General features: G+C 44.8%; 1 protein-coding gene across 2 annotated transcripts; it reads right to left on the bottom strand.

The window, feature by feature from the left end:
- Positions 1-6530: 6530 nt before the first annotated feature.
- Positions 6531-13423, bottom strand: Psma4 (proteasome 20S subunit alpha 4). 2 transcript variants are annotated; one of them, XM_031345984.1, is made up of 9 exons: positions 13315-13423; positions 12103-12128; positions 11842-11884; positions 11372-11534; positions 9838-9915; positions 9499-9587; positions 8158-8288; positions 7612-7735; positions 6531-6938 (listed from the first exon to the last, which is right to left on the bottom strand). In XM_031345984.1, the coding sequence occupies exons 2-9, from the start codon at positions 12103-12105 to the stop codon at positions 6784-6786; spliced, it is 786 nt and encodes a 261-aa protein (XP_031201844.1). In that variant the 5' UTR covers positions 12106-12128; positions 13315-13423; the 3' UTR covers positions 6531-6783. The 2 variants fall into 2 exon arrangements, with proteins under 2 accessions (XP_031201844.1, XP_031201845.1); XM_031345985.1 differs by lacking the exon at positions 13315-13423 and adding an exon at positions 12875-13153.
- Between the last annotated feature and the right edge of the window lie 2258 nt (positions 13424-15681).

Raw genomic sequence — 15681 nt, 5'->3', positions numbered from 1 at the left:
TTGTGCAAATGAGCCACAATTTCTGTATCCATTCTTCAGTTGAGGAACATCTGGGTTGTTTCCAGCTTCTGGCTAGTATGAATAAAGCTGCTATGAACACAGTGGAGCATGTGTCCTTGTGGTATGGTGGAGCATCTTTTGGGTATATGCCCAGGAGTGCTATAGCTGGGTCTTTAGGTAGAACTATTTCCAGTTTTTCTTCAGATTGATTTCCAGAGTGGTTAAACCAGCTTGCAATCCATCAGCAATGGAGACTCCTCCATTGTGCTATTAAATAACCCAATTTACAAATAGGTATAGAGCTAAACAGAATTCTCAAGAGAGGATCTTGAATGGCAGAGAAGCACTTAAATGTTCAAAGTTCTTAGTGATCAAGGAAATGCAAATCAAACAACCCTGAGATTCCATTTAACACCAATCAGAATGGCTAAGCACCCTATACTGCCCCCCCATGCCAATACGTTTAAGGCTATTTCCCATGATATAATTCACAGATCATATGAAGTTTAACAAGAAGGAAGGCCCAAGTGAGGATGCTTCAATACCACTTAGAAGGGGGAACAAAATAATCACCAGAGGAAGAGGGAGGGAGGGATCTGGGTGGGAGAGGGGAGGAGTAAAGGGGGGGGGCAGGATCAAGTGTGGGAGAGAGACAGGAGAGAAGCCCAGAGGGCCAGGAGAATGAATGGAAATATATGCAGCTGTGGAGGGTAGAAGGTAGGGGAAACCTCTAGAAAGTCCCAGAGACCTGGGATGTGAGAGGCTCCCAGGACTCAATGGGGATGGCCTGAGCTGAAACGCCCAATCATGGGGAGAGGAAATCTGAAGAAACCACCTCCAGTAGATAGGCAGGGCCCCCAGCGGAAGGATGGGGCCACCCACCTACCTTCAAAATTTTTGACCCAGAATTGTTTCTGTCTAAAGGAAATGCAGGGACAAAAATGGAGCAGAGGCTGAAGGAAAGGACATCCAGTGACCGGCTCAACTTGGGTCCATCCCATATGAAGGCAGCAAACCCTGACACTATTACTGATGCTGTGTTGTGCTTGCAGACAGGAGCATGGCATGGCTGTCCTTTGAGAGGCTCTACCAGCAGCTGACTGAGACAGATGTAGATACTTACAGCCAACCATTGGACTGAGGTTGGGGATGCCTATGGAAGAGCTAGGGGAAGGACTGAAGAAGCTGATTGCAAGCCCATAGGAAGACCAACAGTGTCAACTAACCCAGAACCCTGTGAGCTCCCAGAAACTAAGACACCAACCAAAGAGCATACATGGGGCTGGTCTGTGGCCCCCTGGCACATATGTAGTAGAGGACTGCCTCGTCTGGTCTCTGTGGGAGAGGGTGCGCCTAAACCTGTAGAGACTTGATTCCCCAGGTAAAGGAGATACTGGGGGAGGAGAAAGGAGGGATGGATGAGCACCCTCTCAGAGGCAAAGGGAAGGGGGTTTGGGTGAAGAACTCTGGGAGGGGGAACCAGGAAGGGGAGCAGCATTTGGAATATAAATAAATAAAATAATTTAATTAAACAATTAAAATGCAAAAACTTTAAATAGAAAATACTTGTAACACAGATGACAAAAGGCTATCTTTAAAAGAACGTGCAGCCGGGCGGTGGTGGCGCACGCCTTTAATCCCAGCACTTGGGAGGCAGAGGCAGGTGGATTTCTGAGTTCGAGGCCAGCCTGGTCTACAGAGTGAGTTCCAGGACAGCCAGAGCTACACAGAGAAACCCTGTCTCGAAAAACCAAAAAAAAAAAAAAAATAAATAAAATAAAATAAAAGAACGTGCAAATGGTGTACCCTCCAACAGCAGACATCTTAAAATTGGCATAATAGAAGATAAACACAGCCCTTGCACAAGCGTGACCTGCAAATACATCAGGCCTTACATACTTCTATAACGAAAATGTGTTTATATACACAATAGACTTTTTCAGACTGGAGAGTATTAGGTTAAACCAGACTCAGAACACACATTCAGTATGTTTTCTCTCATATGTAGAATCTAGATTTAGGAGTGTGTGTGTGTGTGTGTGTGTGTGTGTTTCCTGAGACTGCAGACTAAGAACTGAGGACCTATTACTCATCTACATATACCCCATTACCAAAAGTTAACTAGAAATGTACATATTTAATAACTTACTTTTTCCTCAGGATGAGTTTTTTTTTAAGATTTATATTTTATTTTACATGGATATGTGCCTGAATGTATGTATATGAACCACTTGTGTGCTGTGGCCACAGAAAATAGGAGTCAGATCTCATGAGACCATGGGCTATAAGTCACCCATGTGGGTACTGGAACAGAACCTGGGTCCTCTGCGGAGCAACAATTGGTCTTAACCACTCAGTCATCTCTCCATCTCTCTAGACCAAGGGGATGTTTCTTTCAAATTTTCTTTCTTCTCTCTCTCTCTCCCTCTCTCTCTCTCTCACTCACTCACTCTTTCCTTCCCTTCCTCTCTCCCTCCCTCCCTCCATCTTTTTTTCTCTTCTGCTAAAACAAATGCTTTGGATCTTTCAAAGTGCTAGACTGTAAAGATTCCAGAGACTTATTTCCAATTAAGAAAAACACCAGATGAAATCATGCACAGGAGCACACAATTTGCCACCACACTGCTATTTTTAAAAGCATGATCTGAAGCTCTCTAAAGTGAAAGAAAAACTTTTGATTTTAAAGTTTGGCTCAGAAATTTAAACCAGAGCTCTCTTTTGAGTTCTTAATTGTTTTTGTCAGAGGTTGCAGAGGTGGGAGTGCCCTGTGAGAACCATCCAGTTCTGCCCAGATGAGAGAATTCAATGGTTGCTATTGGTTGAAGGGCGCCTGTTGGGATAAGGGCAGCTAAGGCTACAATTGGGATGCATCAGACAACATCCTCGAACCAGAAAGCCCTGCAACCAGGATAAAAATATGCCATAGAGCAGCTGAAAGAAGGTTGGGTGATATTCTAGGCTAGCTGATTCCAAAGCAGGAAAAAGCAACTGGCCATTATAGGGTAGCCTTGGCTGCTCCCGAAACCCTTAACCTCCCAGTGTAGAGGTCAGAGAAAAAGTATGCCTTCAGTATGCCACCCATTGTCCTGCCAAGACTCTAAAGACTAGTTCCTAGTATGGTAGTGAGATACCCTGGGTTCTCTTATCTGCTAGTCCCTGAGGTGTCCTTGCTTTGGGGACGGTCAGGACATGGAAAATGTACTAGTTCTACTAACCTAAATGGAAAAGTGTTTTTCAGAATTTTGCACATCGTAATCAAGAAAGGGCATTGTTTATCCATGTATCAGTGTTTGTTGCTTTGAACGTGTCAGTTCCTGTATTGGAACTAGGTTGCAGCTACTGAAAGAAAATGCAGTCCTTTCTCTGGAACATATTCCTGGAGATGGACAAAAAGAACAGCCAGTGAGGAGCGTTAGGGAGATAATCAGCAGGGCAAGGGGCTTAGAGAGTGTGCGGCAGATTGTACTTCTGTAGAAGCCAAATGAAGAAATATTTAATCAAAAGAGGGACAGATACCCAGGGGAAGGGGGTTCCCAAGGCAGAGAAACTGGCAAGTATATGAACAAGAGATGAGGGTTTGATGGGTCCAAGGATGGCTGGAAGATCGTTTAGATGAACGTGGAAAGAAGGCACAGGTAGAAAAGGCAACAGAGTACAGGGTGCTTTCCTAGGCTAGTGTGAAGAACTGGACTTTACAGAGGCAGTTGACAATGAGGAAAGAAAATCAGTCCAGGGCCACTGACGTTCAAGTAAGAGATCATGGTGTCTCAGTCCAGACTTGTCCTGACCCCTACAGGGGTAACCCGTTAGACTCTGGACATAAGCCGGAGATATGGCCAAGGCAGTGTATGGGTTCACTTCTCTACCCACTTTACTGTCGCGTGAAACAAGATTGAAACAGGATCATTTAAGGAGGTATAGTCAATCCTAGTAAGACTCGGGGGTTGTCTAGTCACAAACATGGACTTGATTTCAGAACTATTATTCAATGTGTGATGGCTAGTTTATGTCAACTTGACACAAGATAATCATTTGAAAGGGAGAAACCCTAATAGAGAAAATGCTACCATAAGATCAGGCTGCAGAAAGTCTGTTGGGCACTTTCTTAGTGATTGACATGGGAGGGACCAGCCTATTGTAGTGGTGGTACCCTGGACTGGTGGTCCTGGGTTCTGAGAAAACCATGGGGACCAAGCCAGTGAGCTGTACTCCACGGCCTCTGCATCATCAGCTCCTGCTCTGATTTCCTTCAGTGATGGACTAAGCTGAAGTAAATAAACTCAAGCTGCTTTTGGTCACAGTATTTTATCATCAAAAGAGAAACCTAACGAAGACAGTGCTTTCACGGTTCTTTGCTTCTTTCGAGTACTCTGAAGCATATCTTCCTAGGTAAGGGCTAGAAAGGTAACCCTTGACCTTCTTGAGCCAGATCTCATAACCTATCTTGCACTTTGTTTTCTTTTTTTTTTTAAAGATTAATTTATTATATGTAGGTACACTGTAGCTGTCTTCAGACACACCAGAAGAGGGCGTCAGATCTCATTACAGGTGGTTGTGAGCCACCATGTGGTTGTTGGGATTTGAACTCATGACCTTCCGAAGAGCAGTCAGTACTCTTCCCCACTGAGCCATCTCACCAGCCCTACATAGATTTTTTTGTTTTGTTTTGTTTTGTTTTTCGAGACAGGGTTTCTCTGTATAGCCCTGGCTGTCCTGGAGCTCACTCTGTAGACCAGGCTGGCCTTGAACTCAGAAATCCGCCTGCCTCTGCCTCCCAAATGCTGGGATTAAAGGCGTGTGCCACCATGCCCGGCGCATCTTGTTTTCATGCACAAGTTCTGTTGCTGAATTTCAGTTGAAAAATGATCTTCAGGCATAGTGCTTGCTCATTACCATTCCTGTGCATAGGAAAGCTATAATGTGCCTTAAGAAAAAAATGTACCCCTAAAGCTGTTGGTTGGAGCTTTTACAACTGTGTACACTGCACACACCTGCTGTTATCTCAGGACTTAGAAAACTGAAGCAGGACTGTGAGCTCCAGGCTAGCTTAGGCTATACAGAAAAGATCTTAAAAAACAAAACAAGCAACAAAAGAACAAAAGGGTGTCTTTTTAAGCAGAAACATGCATAAAACAGGTATGAACATATGAATACACTATATATATATTTGATTTTTGCTAAAAGGCCCAAAAGCGAGAATAAGCTGTGTAAACAACACAGCAAATCTTTCAGAGAAGTCACTAAGTCAACTCGGGGGCTCAACAGAAAGCTCGAAGGAACCAGGGTTCTCTACAAAAAAAAAAAAGGATCCTATATCTGCCAGACATCAGCTAAGGAAGTTGGCTCTTATCCCTCTCCCATGGAATAACCCATTTTCTAAAAGCCATGCCAATGTCTGGGTTCCCTGCCAAATACTGAGCTAATGGGTACGGAGCCTAGCTTTGTGCCCAAGTTTGGAAAGCAGTCAGGTGATCCTAGTGTGTAAAACTTACCTCTAAAACTTTAGCAAACCTAAGAATACCAATCTCCAGTTTGTTAAAACAGGATGGGGATGCTTCTTTATGCCCTGGGGTGGAGGTGGATGTCAGCTCATGAACAACAGGGTAAGACTGGGCTTCAGCTGCAGAGCAGATCTGGGGTTTGATGCCTGGTTCTATTCCTGTAATGGCTGACGGTGGTCCACGAACCACATTCTAACAACTGCACTCCATTACTCTGTCAAGTCACAGAACCCCAAGCAGACTGGTTGAGCACTAGGGCTCCCTTCAGCCTCTCTGGAGCTGCCCTTCCCTTTGCTACCTCACCTCCTCAGCCTCCAGCTCCTCCAGTATGACGTTCTATGAAGCTGCAGCTCCTGACTGGGCAGCCCTAGTCTCAGGACTCAGCATTCTTCTTCTTCTTCTTCTTTTTTTTATGATTTACTTATTATTATATGTAAGTACACTGTAGCTGTCTTCAGACTCCCCAGAAGAGGGCATCAGATCTCATTACGGATGGTTGTGAGCCACCATGTGGTTGCTGGGATTTGAACTCAGAACCTACGGAATAGCAGTCATTGCTCTTAACCACTGAGCCATCTCTCCAGCCCCCAGGACTCAGCATTCTTTACACACTCACACAAACACAAGTGCGCACACACCCCTAATTCTGGCCTTGCTTAGTCTGTTTAGTAGCAAACCAATCCGGGAGATGGCTGACAATCTGCCCACTTTGTGAAATCAGGGTATTTCAAGTGTAAGCCACAGCATACACACCTCACAAGAAGGCACCAATGGTCACCCTAGCAACCCTGGTACCTTTTGTTCACTCCTATTTAATTATGTATGTCTGGGTGGATGTGTGCATACAACCACAGATGCCAGTAGCATTGCATCCCCCAGGAGACCAAGCTGTGGCTGTGACCCACCCAATATGGGCACTGGGAACTGAGCTCAGGTCCTCTGTGAGAGTAGTGCACTCTTAATTGCTGAGCCATCTCTCCAGCCCCAGCTGTGGCATCTTCTCAACAATTACTGCCACAGAGAAAATCCTTTCACCATAACCAATCTTTCCAAGTTTTATTCCAAAAATTATATGTTGAGATTAAGATGTTTATAAAGATGTCCATCATTACAATAAAGCATCCAACTGGACAGACATGGACCCAATTCAGTATGTAATGTCCTATTTCCCCGATGGCCAAAGTAAGGAAGAAAATACAAGAAAACACTTCCAGGGTGGAAGGCCAGGACAGCTCCTAAGTGAACTGGTGCCTCTAAGGAGGTATAAAATCCGTGATTCTGTCTATTTATCCTTTTCTCTCTGTTCTTTTTCTTTCTTCTCCCGCTCAGCTTTAGCTTCTTCCTCTTCATGTTTTTTGATCAACTGTTCCACTTCCTTTTGCTTGAGGACTCTGATCACCGTCTTTCCACTCTCTCTTGTTAGTGTGGCGATTTCCACTAAAATACAAACATACATTTGTATGAGAGGCAGGACTCAGCAGATGTCACCACGGCTTACTCTGTTCTCTGCCCGTCTCGCTCTCCTATGCTTTACACTTTATGATATATCCACATTTTTATGGGAACAGAACACCTTTGAAATTGTGATACCCTGATTTTTACCTAAAGATCTTTTTCTTCACCCAACAACTTTCTTGGCAAGCATTTGTGTCACCCTGAAGTGTGCTCGGCAGTTGTTCTAACTGACCCACACAAGCTAACCAGATGAACAGGACAGAATCCTAAACAAAGCAACACTTTTTAATGAACTTTTCTAATTTTTTTTGAAAGCAATGACCTAAAAAGCAGCTTCCATCAGGCATGGTGGTACACACCTTGGATCCCAGTATCTGGGAGGCACAGGCAGGGGAAGAGCAATGCTAGTTTGAGGCCAGCTTTGGTCTAACAGTGAGTTCAAGGCTAGCCACTGATACAGGATCTCCAAACCAGGAGTTGCATTCAGGCTCAAGTCCTAATCCTGCCCCGTGGTGTCGGAATGTAGCTTTACAATCATCAAGGCTCGTCTTGTTCAGTACATGGAGTCCTTACTGGGCCCTAAGCACATTAAAAGCCTAAAGCTGTGGCTACTCAGTAAACTCCTCAGTTAAGACAAAGTAGAACACAGGACTACCTTTTTCAGCTGACAGTTTACTAACATCCATTGTCTTATTTAACACCTTGACAGCCAGAGCAAGTGCTGACTTCAGAGTCATTTCTCCTTCTTTGTAGTCTTGTTTCAACATTGACACAGCTGCCTGAAAATAAAACATCAACAGAGAGTTTCCTTCCAATCTGCACATCGTAGGGAGAGCACAGGTCGGTTAGAAGAATGGAGGCCTGAATTCACTGAAGCAGTATAACCACTGTTGACAACAGGGAAGGCGGCATGAACGGGGCGGGGAAAAGGGAGGGACACTCGTGTTCTATAGGACCTTTAAACGGGGCCTCAAGAGACTTGTCCTTAAGAGTTCTACAATTTATAATGTAAAACTAGCTCTTAGCTACAGACAGCATCAACAAACTGCCAAGAGACAGACTAGAAACAAGTACTCCCTTCACACTGAGGTAGTTACGAAGTTGTTAAACGCTATGGCAGATACTTTAACATGCATCGCTATTCTACATTACTGTCCTCTTAGCCTTTCACTACATTTTACAGTGACACGCAAGTACTCACAGCACTGTTGTTTCCAATGCACGTGGCTTTCCATCCCCCGTAGTTTCCACTTGGGTCACTCTGATAGAGCTGAAAGCCATAGTGCTTATCCCAGCCAATATACAGCAAAGAAACACCAAAGGGACGTTTGCCTTTAACAAAGAAAAAGAATAATTTCAATTCTGAACCCAACAATCTCACTTTAGAACTGTCAGTGGATGTATCCCAAGGCTCTGTGAAGTGAAGCATGCATAACTGGTTTGTATTTTGGCCACCACAGATAAGCTCAAACACAAATGCCAACTCTGTTTCTAGGAGCTGGGCTCAGGCTGAGGTGGATGTGAGGACACAGAAGGCAGTGCTGAACTTCATTAATATGTAAAGTCTGTTTCCAGACTTGAAAGTGTCACTTTGGCCTTGAGTATCTGTAGATGAAATCACCAACTGACATGTGGAAGCAGATTTGCTCAAGTAGGCACTATCTGCACCCAGTGTGCAGGAGGCTGTGGCAGGACTGCAGTGAGCGCCAGAGGAGTTCAGGCTAAACTGTGAATGTCACAAACAGTGGAGAATAAGAGACTTCAGGGTGCTCAGTCCATGGGACATCCTGATCACTTCTCCAACACCCAGGGATCATGGAAGAAGGGACAGAGAGACCGTAAGAGCCAGAGGTACTGGATGACAAGGAAAGTGTTTTCCAAATACAGCTGAGCACCATACACATGAGCTCACAGCAGCTGACCAAATCCACAAGAACAGCAGCAGACAAACTCTCAGCAGAGGGGAAGGTGCGCGATGCCTTCCTCCAGCTGAAGTGTCTAGTGACTGGTGGGAGAGGAAGGCAGGTTCTTATGGTGTGACCCTTGGTAAAGTGACAGCACTCTAGCACAGTCCCCACACCCACAATCTAAACTGAAGGAGTTAAAAGGGGAAAGGGGAAGGGAAGAAAAGAGCAGGAAGCTGAATGGAATGAGAGGTGGGGGACAGATATGGAAGGAACTGGTAGGTGAATATTATCAAAATTAAATCCTCAAAGAACAAACATTTTTTACAAATGTGTTTTAAAGCTAGGTGGCGGCGGCACATGCCTTTAAGCCCAGCACTTGGGATACAGAGGCAGGTGGATCTCTATGAGTTCGATGTCAGCCTGGTTTATAGAGCAAGTTCTAGGATGGCCAGAGCTACACGACGGGGGTGGGGTTTGGGGGAACCAATAAATAAATGTTTAAAAAACTAAAACCAAAAGAAATCCAACAACAACAAAATAACCTCAACAAACCTTAATGCAGAACAAAACAAAGCAAAAAACTTATTCTTCATAAAATATTTTCAGTTTTCAGAGTATTTCCAAAAACTCAGTACCTCCAAACTGTGTATACGCCTGTTTGATATCACACAGTGCCGTGACCAGCTGCTCACAGGGGATTGGCTCCTGATACTGTAGTAAGTACCTAGGGTAAAGAGAGTGACATATTAAACAGGCTTCTCTAAAATACACACAACGCAAGAAGACTCTCTCTGAGGAGAATATATATTGTGGGGGAAAGTATAGCAGTCATTTGTAATTTGAAGAGAAAGGAGGGGGCAAAAACATCCACCATCCTAAAACTCTTAAGTGGACACAGTATGCTCTAAGTTTGATTAGGAAGAATACACTTTTCCTTGGAGACATACTGAGTGTTAAACTATTTCTGTCCTTACCTTTGAGCAATGAGCCTTAGTTCATTGGTCAGAACGTTAGCATCAGATGTTATGCCTGCCACACTGCAAGCCATGTCCCTGGAAGGGAAAAAAAGCCACTGTAAGCAGGTAAGATGCTTGCCGGGGAATTTCTAAGTGTTATAAAGCACCTAGATCTAATAGGGATTCAACAGCTTTGCCTCACAGAGACTATTCTGAGGAAAAAAAGACTACAAAAAAAAAAAAAAGAAAAAAAGGATCTTCTCAGGAGATATTGACCTAGTGTCATTCAGCATAAATGATAAAATGCAGCCTGAACTATTCAACAGATGTATTTATTTTTGCTCTCTGGAAACAGCAAGAGAAGGAACACCAAGTAAAGAAACCAGACCACTCCCACACTTTAGGGTCTAATTCTCCATGCCTGGCATAATAGGGGGTGAAGGGACATGAGAGTGGAAAGTTCACAAGTTGCCTAGGCATGTACCCCCTTTCTGCCTGTTCCCCAAAGCCTTCCCTGGCTCTCTACAGTCTAGACATCTGCTTTGACAAGATGCCTAAACAAGTCCACAAGTCGCTGAGTAGAGACTAATGTGACTGTGGAGGAAGATACTATGTCAAGTGAGTACCAAAGGCCCCATGAGGAGTGCATTTCTGAGGGCTAATTAACACAGAACCCAACTGCCTTCTAAATACCTACACTTTTATTCTCAGACAAAAGTGGGTCCCCGCTTTAATCAGAGAAGCCTCAACTTACAATGAATGGGTGCAGAGTCATGGCTGCCCATGATACAGGAAATAAAGGACAATGTGGGACGGCCCTAAAGACAGACGTCACTCAGACCAGCCACTCCCTCTCTAAGGTCTGTGAACATTGTGGGAAAGGGGCTGTCAACTACAGAGTAAGGGCTGCAAAGCACATTCTCTAGCTCTGACAAGTAAAGTCACGAATTCACAACTGGTTTGGGCACAGACAAGACCAGCCCTGTCAACAATTAGCCAAGAGTAGCTCATAGGACCCTACCCCTTATATAGGACCTATTGGTTACTGAATAGATTCTGGGAAAGATTCACTGTCCTTGGTTATGTACACACTGCTGAGCCCACCAGACTCCAACAGACAGCTCTCACACAGATGGCCCCAGGAATGTCAGTGAATCAGGACAGACAGACATTAATATAAGATCTGTGGGGAGAAGGGTGTGAGCTGGGAAGGCAGGGATAGGTTATAAGTGGTCAGTATGCTTGGTGAACATGTCCAAAACTGTAATAGATAGACAAATAATTAACTAGGCCCCAGTGACACGTCTTCAGCAGTCCACCACGGACAGCAAAGTCTCCACACAGCACAGCCAAGTGCCACAGCCAGTTCCAAGGACTCAAAGTGAACAGAATCAGACTGTACCTACTGCTCACCTGTGCCAGATCTCCAAGAGCCTTGTTCTTGCTCGCTTCAGTTCTACCACCTCACATAGAAGATCCCTCTCTAATTATGCAAATCCTACTTACACTGTCAAGTGCAATAGTTCAAACTCTTCCCCGTGACCTCACTTACTCATTAAGTTTATAAATTTTCTCAGAGAAGAAGACTTCATCAAGAAGCTTGTGGATGTTGCGCCTCTCTGCAGCAAGCAAAACTCCATCGTTGGCTAAAATTCCCAAACAGGTGCCCGCATGTCCAATGGCTTCCATGGCATATTCCACTTGGTACAAGCGACCTACAAAACAGCGAGACACCGTGGTTCCTCTGTGTTCTTGCACCGCTGGTCTGAGAGAAACCAGCAGTGACACAGGTAGGTTGACATCAACAGCCCTGCGTTTACTCGACAACAATGCATGACGTAATCAACCTGGTGACAAGTTATCTCCAAGTACAAAAAGAGTGAAGTTAACTCCAAAATGTGCGTAACTAAATGCCACACTAAACCCAACACTAAAAATATACTATTTAAAGCAACAACAACAACAACAACAACAACAAAACACCCTAACTTTCTTTGGAGCAGGTTGAATTTTCTAATTTACCTTCTGGAGAAAATATTGTGGTCCTGGAGTCATATCTTCGAGACTGCAAAGGAAAAACAGAGGGATGATGCCTGCTCACTGAAAGTAAGCCAACTTTTGGAAGCCCATGCATCGTATACAGTGACATCCCGGTGCAGAGTTCAGTGTGAAGAAGGAAGACCCCACTCAATCCTCTCTACCCCTTTCACATCAGGCTGCTAGCTTCAAACAAGCCAGAATGTTCACCAGGCAAAAGTTAAAGGAAATGTGTTATGAACTCACCATGGCTTCTGAATTTTATGTGATTCCTGCAAAAAGAAAACAGGATCATTAAAAAAACAAAACCAAAAAACAAAACCACAATTTTAAGAAGTGTCTTCTACTGTTTATACTGTCTGATCCACACCATCACACAGCTAACACGAACTGCACCACCACTGGCAACTATACAGATGTTGGGACACCACAATAAAGGTAAACCAGGGCATCCTGAAGAGCTAGAATTGAGCAGCCAGATGTGACAGACATCGATTATAAGGTAACATGGAAGAGACATTGAAGGTAGGGAGGGAAGTTTTTAGGAAACCAATACAGACAATGAGAGTCAATTAGAGATGAGAGAGGCAAAAATAAGTTGAAAAGCCTCAAGTGGAAGAGGAAGAATTGGGAAGGGGTAAAGAGAAGAGCATTCCAAGTGGAGCAGGCTGAGAAAGGTTAACAAAGTGGATAATTCAACAGATAAGAGGCAAATTGCTTTGTCTCATATGGTCCTAAATTTGGGGGTGTAGGGGAAGGTGGTAAACCTGATCCTCATTTCCGTTTCTTCGAAAGACAGCAATGGAAGCTCTGCCATTGTAGAAAGATGGCAGAGTTCAATTCCTATGTTGCGAAATAATGGGATATAAGGAAGGCATCGTGGCTGGAAAGCTAAACAGACATTTGAAGGGTCTGCGCGCCCAGGTGAAGACAACTTCATCTTACTCAAGACCGCTCCATCGAAGGGCCACAGGAACTGACATTTTAGAAAAGTCGTCAGGCCTAAGGGAGAGCTAACCTGCCGGGAGTCGGTTCCAACAAGTAGGAGAAACAGAAAGATGGCCCTGAGCACAACAGCCAGGAGGCCACGGCGGGTTTCGGATTCGACTGTGAACCCTGCTACCTCCACGCCTGGCGCCGGCGCCACAAGATTTGGACTGTCCCCGCAGCTCCACTTTCCCGAATTGACTCGCTGGGCTGCAAGCCGCCCCCACCCCTCGCACCGGCCCGGAGGGTCTCAGAGCCCGGGCCGACCGTCAAGGCCGCGCGGGGATACCCGACGGCGGCCGGCGGGGAACAGTCCCTGGCAGGCCGGTCACCGAGGAGGCGGGTGCAAAGTCATCGTGCCCGCGGCTCCTCGGTGGCGGCCGCGGGCCTGGGCCATCGTCTCCACGCAGATGGCCCCCGCCCGGGAGACAGACACCTCGCTTCCGTGGCCCCTAAAGGACTGAGCCTCACCGGAGGAAGACGGTGAGGGTGCAGATCAGTGCCGCTTTACTCAGCTGAAGAAGAACCAACCCGGATGGCTAGGCATCCGCGGCGAATATGGCTCCCGCGCGTGCGCAGAACTGCGAGAGGGCGGGGCGGGGCGGGGAGGACGCGGAAGTCCTCCGGGTGCCGGGGCGGGGACAGTCTACCCACGTGGACTATGCTGAAGCAAACCCTCAGCTTTGGCTGGGATCTGTGTTAGAGGAGGATTGGAGGAAGGAGGGAAGACCCTATACTGCGGAGAGCGGAAACACATTCCTCCTACGCTTTGCACTCCACTTTCATTTTCTCTTCTGTACCATTCTAACGAAGGCCAGAGTAGCAACTGTATAGACAAACCAAGTCGTTTATTCTTCCAGCCTTGCCCCTTAACAGTTTTTCCTTTGTTCTTCCTTTTAGCCTCATTTTCTCCTTTCTCAGATCCAACTTTGAGATAACTTTCGTTTTAAGTTTAAGACTCCTTTTCATCCATTTCTCCTTCCCAGTCTTAACCTAGTTTCTGTGCCTATGTTGGGGTTTGAAGAGCTGTTGGTTGATATGTCTGGTTTAATACGGTAGAAATTTCAGCCCACTGGACAGGGCCTTTGTCTTCTGTATAGGCAAAATGATTGGATCTGGGTTTCTTAAAGGGGGAAGCTTAGAAATTAGTTGCATGTAGACTGGACCTGGCCGAGACCATTTTAAAAATGAGAGAGAGAAAAAAAAAGACCAAAAAGTAAAATATCTATACAATGCAGTATATATATATATTTAATTTCAAACAGGAATTAGCCATATTTGCATTAGGAATTTAGTGAAGAATCTCTTTTAGCAAGAACAATCAAGAGAAACCTGCAGGGTTCCACTGTATAACAGGATAAACACTGATTTGGAATGAGACTGAAGTTTCAGCCCATTTTTCTGGTCCTAACTGGCCAAGTTAAATAAAAAACCTTAAATATTAGTATCCTAAGTTTTTCACATGTGAATGATCTCATTTGCTGCCCCCATGTGGGGTGTGTGTGTGTGTGTGTGTGTGTGTGTGTGTGTGTGTGTAAAAACAGGAAAGGAGAGGCAGAAGGATGGGATTTTGTAGTGATTAGGAACAGGGGTAACAGCCCAAAGACCTAATTCAACGTCTAAGTCTGGGCTCCCTTCTAAAGCAATACATCAGCACTTAAAGGCTCCATTTCTTCATCTAGGGATGGAGATTAGTCATCAGAATCTTTTGTGATTCTTCTCTGGATTAAATGAAGTACATGTAAAATAGCGTTCAATAACCATTGGATTATAGTATATTCTACTGAAAAACTAATGAAGCAAGAAAGACAAAACTGGTTACAGATTTGTTAACCTAAAACCCTGATTTGTGAAAGCAGCAGGGCTCACTGGCTGAATATGAGAAGGGTGAGCAGCATGTCACACCAATATTTTGATCTTGCGTAACCTGGAATATGATCCATCATTTAGTAACTATTTACTATGTGCCAGAGTCTATGCTAAGAGGCTGCCATAGCCTCTTACAAAACCCTCACAATTGACTCTCTGGGATAAGTACAAACATTATCTTGTTTTGTTTTGTTTTTAAAAAAAGAGAGAAGAAAAGAAAATAGAGACACAGAGAAATTAAAAACAAATTGTATAACTCAGGGAAATACCTAGTTTGGGAAGTGTAGACAGGCAGACAAGCAGGTAAACATCAGACAAGAGTATCAAGGCCTACTCACATAGACTGGTAACTAACAAAATGTCTAAAGGACTAGGGGTCTAGACCTGAGTCATCTGTAGAAAGCATGTGGTCAGACAGAGGAACGCAGTGGGTGGGCTGTGCATGCCTACAGTCCTAGCTACTGGGTTGCATGGGGCAGGATTATCATGTGAGTCCAGGATAATCAGGTGAAGGCTTGATTCACATATGGACAACACAGTGGAATCCAATCTCAAAACCAAAAAGAAAAAAGAAAAATCCCACCCTACAGGAGTAAGTAAATAGCCACTTAGACTAGAGAGACTTGAAAAGAAGCCAATAAAGGAAATACTGAGATAAAACTTAGGCCAAATATGCAATGAGCTACACTTTTACAGATTCCTACAAAAAGGCAATCATTAGTTACAGAGAGCGAAGAACATCTGGGGCCAGGCAGAATGGTGTATGGATGTTTTAGACCAGGCTGAGCAGCTCGGCGAGCCCCTAACTGCTGAGGGACCTGCTGGTCCTGGACAATGGCCTGGCCTGTATGGCTGCATTTGCTTCCACACACTTGTCTCTGGAATTCCAGCTGCAGCTGCTCTCTCAAACAAGCTTTTCTCAGGACTCTGACCTGTGTTTGCCCTGAGGGCTTCACCCTATCTTTCCTC

The sequence above is a fragment of the Mastomys coucha genome, unplaced genomic scaffold (assembly GCF_008632895.1).
Source record: "Mastomys coucha isolate ucsf_1 unplaced genomic scaffold, UCSF_Mcou_1 pScaffold23, whole genome shotgun sequence".
Lineage (NCBI taxonomy): Eukaryota > Metazoa > Chordata > Mammalia > Rodentia > Muridae > Mastomys > Mastomys coucha.
The sequence above is the reverse complement of the archived record's forward strand: the minus strand, read 5'-3'. Positions and strand labels throughout refer to the sequence as shown.

Coding starts and splice junctions, on each gene's coding strand:
- Psma4 (XM_031345984.1), bottom strand. Junction 11,535..11,841: donor CACAATATTTTCTCCAGAAG/GTAAATTAGAAA, acceptor GCTGTTTTGTAG/GTCGCTTGTACCAAGTGGAA. Junction 6,939..7,611: donor TAAACTGTCAGCTGAAAAAG/GTAGTCCTGTGT, acceptor TTTGTATTTTAG/TGGAAATCGCCACACTAACA.